The following is a 4,363-nucleotide window of genomic DNA, read 5'->3' on the forward strand; positions in this document are numbered from 1 at the left end:
ACTTGTACACTGAGGATCTTAACAAACAATAAATGCCAGCATATTCAGTTGCTGGAAAAATTGAACCATAAAAAAGTATTGTATTTCACTATCATCGTTTATTTGTAAGGTGCCACAAAACTCTGTAGTCCGTTACAAATCATACCAAATACATTGCATATAAAACTAGAACAAGTACAGAAGAAGTTGACAAAGGTGGTGAAGACATGAGAAAAATAATATATATGTCCCTGCTTGTGAGGCTTATTATGAAGTCACCCCTGGAGTTGCGATTTTGTACATTTCTCTATCTTTCTTCTTACACTTTACTTCCTCATAGGTGAGGCCATGGAGCAGGGTCTAAGAGACTGTTGCCGTTCCATCCGTATTGGGAAGATCTTGATCCAGAGTGATGAAGAAACACAACGTGCTAAAGTTTACTACGCCAAATTCCCCCCAGATATTTACAGGAGGAAGGTTTTGTTGATGTACCCTATACTAAGTGAGCATTTTCATCTCATGACTTTTACATTTAAAGTGTATAGACACTCTTTGAAAAGCTAAATATATCTATGTACAGAATTATAGATTCCTATTATTGTCCTGTGTTTTAATGGACCAGAAAAAAATAAAATTATATAGTTAAGCATCAACAAGTATTCTCTTTCTGTAAATGCTTTCTTTTGATTTTATTTAGGCTGTATGTGCAATAAAATTTACAGATGTCTATTCTGACTAGCTTTACTAATCCATATACATCAGGAGTCTGAATTTTAGGGAAATAAATATTGTAAGATTAAAAGTTTCATTGACAACATTGGCACTTTCCTGGGAAAACCAGGACATGTAAAAGCCACAGACACTTTACTAGGATTGTCCTTTCCAGCTTGTAATTTTGTGTGTTGTTCTGCCTCCCTTCTCCTGCAGGCACTGGAAATACTGTTATTGAAGCAGTAAAGGTTCTTATTGAACACGGTGTCCAACCAGCCTGCATCATATTGCTCAGTCTCTTCTCTACCCCACATGGTGAGTTCCTTCTGGTCATTATTTGCATTAATGCAGCATAATATAGCTAAATGGAAAGGGGACCTAATTACACATGCTAGGAGCCTCCTTTAGAGTTCAGAGCAAGCTTTATTTTCACACTGCGATTTTCAGTTGAGCTATGGCATGTTCTCCCTCCAAATTCTATATCTGTTCACACATTTTGAAAATTTCTCTCCCAGCTCCACCCACCAGTGCAACATGTTTTCAGCGAGGTGCAAAATTGCACCTTTTAGCCATCCTATTTTCTGACCTAGAATGTTGCCTAATTAAATACATACATTGTTCTGATGCTCTTGTTAGTATATAACAGAACACACAGCAGGAGCATTAAATTCCTGTCATACACTACATTGCCAAAGGTATGTGGACACCCACTCCAGTTGGTGTGTTTGAGCATTTCAGCTGCTGCTAACATAGAATCAAACATACAGCCATGCAATCTCCATTACCCATTAGCAGTAGAATGGGTCATACTGAAGACTTCTGTGACTTTCAACGTGGCACTATCATAGGATGCCTTGTGTCCAACAAGTCGGATCAGCAAATTTCTGGTCTGCTAGAGTTGCCCAAGGCAATTGTAAGTGCTGTTGTTGTGATGTGGAAATGTTCAGGAACAACTGGTCAGCTGCAAATTGGTAGGCCACACAAACTCACAGGACAGCCAAGTGCCGAAGTGCATAGAGTGCAAAAATAGTCTGTTTTCCATTGCAACACTCACTACTGCGTACCAAACTGCCTCTGGAAGCAAAATCCGCACAAGATCACCATGCACAATGTCGATTAGAGTGTTGTAAATCACACTGTCATTGGACTTTGGAAACATGTTTTATGGAGTGAAGAATCACACTTCGCCATCTGGCAGTCAAATCTGGGTTTGGCGCGTGACAGAAGAAAACTTCCTACCCAAATGCGTACTGCCAACTGTAAAGTTTGGTGGAGGAGAAATAATTGCTTTGGCCCCTCAGTTCCAATGAAGAGAAATGTTAATACTACAGCATAAAATAACATTTTAAAGAACTGTGTGCTTCCAACTTCGTGACAACAGTTTGGAGAAGGTCATTTCCTGTTTTAGCATAACAATGCCCCCGTGCACAGTGAGGTCGTCATAAAATGATTTGCCGTGTTTGGTGGAAGAACTTGACTGGCCTATAGAGATCCCTGACGTTCTCCCTCATACACATTTGTGATAAATTGTAACGCCACCAGAGAGCCAGACCTCATCACCGAACATCAGTGCCCAACCTCACTATTGTTCTTTAGGCTGAATGAATGGATGTGAATCCCCACAGCCATGTTCCAAAATCTAGTGGAAAGCCTTCCTAGAAAAATGGCTGCTTTTCTAGCTCCAAAGATAGGACCAACTCCATATTAATGTCCATGGATTTGGAATAAGATGTTCATCAAGCAAAATATGGATGTGGTGTTCAGGTGTCCACATACCCTTGACACTTGTCTGTATACAAACTCTCACATGTTTCTTCCCCTCTGGTAAGTGAAACAAAGTCTTATTCTAAACCCCAAACGTGTCAATACCACCATCTGCTGCAATAATAGGGAATCCCTTATAATAGCAATGTCGCATCACACATTTTTGTTGTTTTGCACAGTGAAAGGTGGATCCCTGCATACAACCTGCTCCACTTCATAGAATAGAAGCCAGATTAAGAGTTCAGTGACCATATAAAAGCAAAAGACTGTATTCCTTATAATACACAGGTTTTCTTAATGATCATTGAAGTTAGGACATCAGGCATCACTGTTTATACAGATAAATAAAATCTCCAATAAATATTATTTGTTTTTTTTGGTTTTTTTTAAATAAACACTTGTGTATTATATATTTTTCCACTTATGCTATATTTTAATACCTCTTTATTTACAGGTGCCATCTCCATCATACAGGAATTTCCTGACATAACCATTTTAACCACAGAGGTCCACCCAGTAGCCCCCACACACTTTGGACAAAAGTATTTTGGTACAGATTGACCACATGAATCCTCCGTATGCTGGGGCATGAGTTGCTTCAATACCATGTAGATACCTATTCAGTGTATCCCCATATACTGCTTAGATAGGGCACTAAATTATGCAATCTTTTTTATGGTCTGTTTTCTATCTTTTTATTCATGATGTACTGCCTGGCCACCAACAACAAAAACTGAATGGTCTTTTTACTTCATTTTCATTGCTTTCTCACCTTCCCCAGTATTCAATGGCACATTCCATTCAAAAACAGCTTGTGCTGGTGTGCTAAGGCGTTTTAGGGCATCAAATATTTATTTATTTGTATTACTATTATAACATATCAATAAAGTGTTGATAAGATTCATGGCAGTTGAGTTTTGTTTTCTTGGCTAGCTCAAAATTTCAGCTGTCATACAGTTGTCCTCAATATTATACAAATTAAGAACCCAAACACTGTATAAATCAACTGCTTCCTTCATACACAGAATCAACAAGTACAAAGTAACTATTGCCTTTCTCTTACAAAATATAAGTGTCGCTGGAGTCAAATTTTCTAGGCTATCTGTCTCCTTTCTCAGTAAATTCACATACAAATTGTCGAATTATTGTAGCACTTCTAAGGAATCATCCACAAGATTGACCTATTTGTATAAGGAGAATCATTTGCCAATCTACTAATTTTAACAATACTTGTATATAGCTGATATCTGTAAAACAGGCTTGGTAAAGCCAGTCACTGAGGGGTATATAATCCTGTCAAAAGGACAAGGAGAGTGTTTTACGTAAGTCTTCTTTTTAACAAATAATTCCTTACTGAACTGATTACTGAAATCCTAAAACAGACAGTAGTATATGACCCTACATGAGTAGAAAGGACTAACCACCATGTTCCATTTTGCATTGCATCTACCTTATATTCATTAGATATCTATCTATCTTACATGTTGTCTAATTACAAATCTCACTTTAGTGCCACTGAACACACATAACTTTAAGTCGAGCATTTACAAATGTGACTAAAGATAATACACTTCTTACATCAACATTTGTAAATTAGTATCAGAACATTATCAGCTATTTTATATAGTGTCGCTTATTCCACCACGCTTTACAGAGAACTCACTCAATTCAGTCCCTGCCCCATAGGAGCTTACAGTTTAAATTCCCTAACATATACACACACACTAGGGTCAATTTGAAATCAGCCAATTAACTTACCAGTATGTTTTTTGGAGTGTGGGAGGAAACCAGAGCGCCCAGAGGAAACGCACGGAAACATAAGGAGAACATACAAACTCCACACAGATAACGCCCCCAGAACATGAATAAAATATGCTGCAATGAGCATACTTATCTACTATTCTCAAAG

The 4,363-nt window shown here is 37.9% G+C and overlaps 1 protein-coding gene across 1 annotated transcript in view; it reads left to right on the forward strand.

Moving 5' to 3' along the window:
- The window catches only part of UPRT (uracil phosphoribosyltransferase homolog), an 11,565-nt gene extending 8,209 nt beyond the window's left edge, over positions 1 to 3,356 (forward strand). The window contains exons 5-7 of the mRNA XM_075184431.1: positions 320 to 481; positions 907 to 1,005; positions 2,909 to 3,356. Coding sequence (XP_075040532.1) covers positions 320 to 481; positions 907 to 1,005; positions 2,909 to 3,015 — 368 coding nt within the window. The 3' untranslated portion in view covers positions 3,016 to 3,356. The remainder of the gene's footprint in view (positions 1 to 319; positions 482 to 906; positions 1,006 to 2,908) is intronic.
- Positions 3,357 to 4,363: the final 1,007 nt, after the last annotated feature.

This window comes from Mixophyes fleayi, chromosome 9 (genome assembly GCF_038048845.1).
Source record: "Mixophyes fleayi isolate aMixFle1 chromosome 9, aMixFle1.hap1, whole genome shotgun sequence".
Classification (NCBI taxonomy): Eukaryota; Metazoa; Chordata; class Amphibia; order Anura; family Limnodynastidae; genus Mixophyes; species Mixophyes fleayi.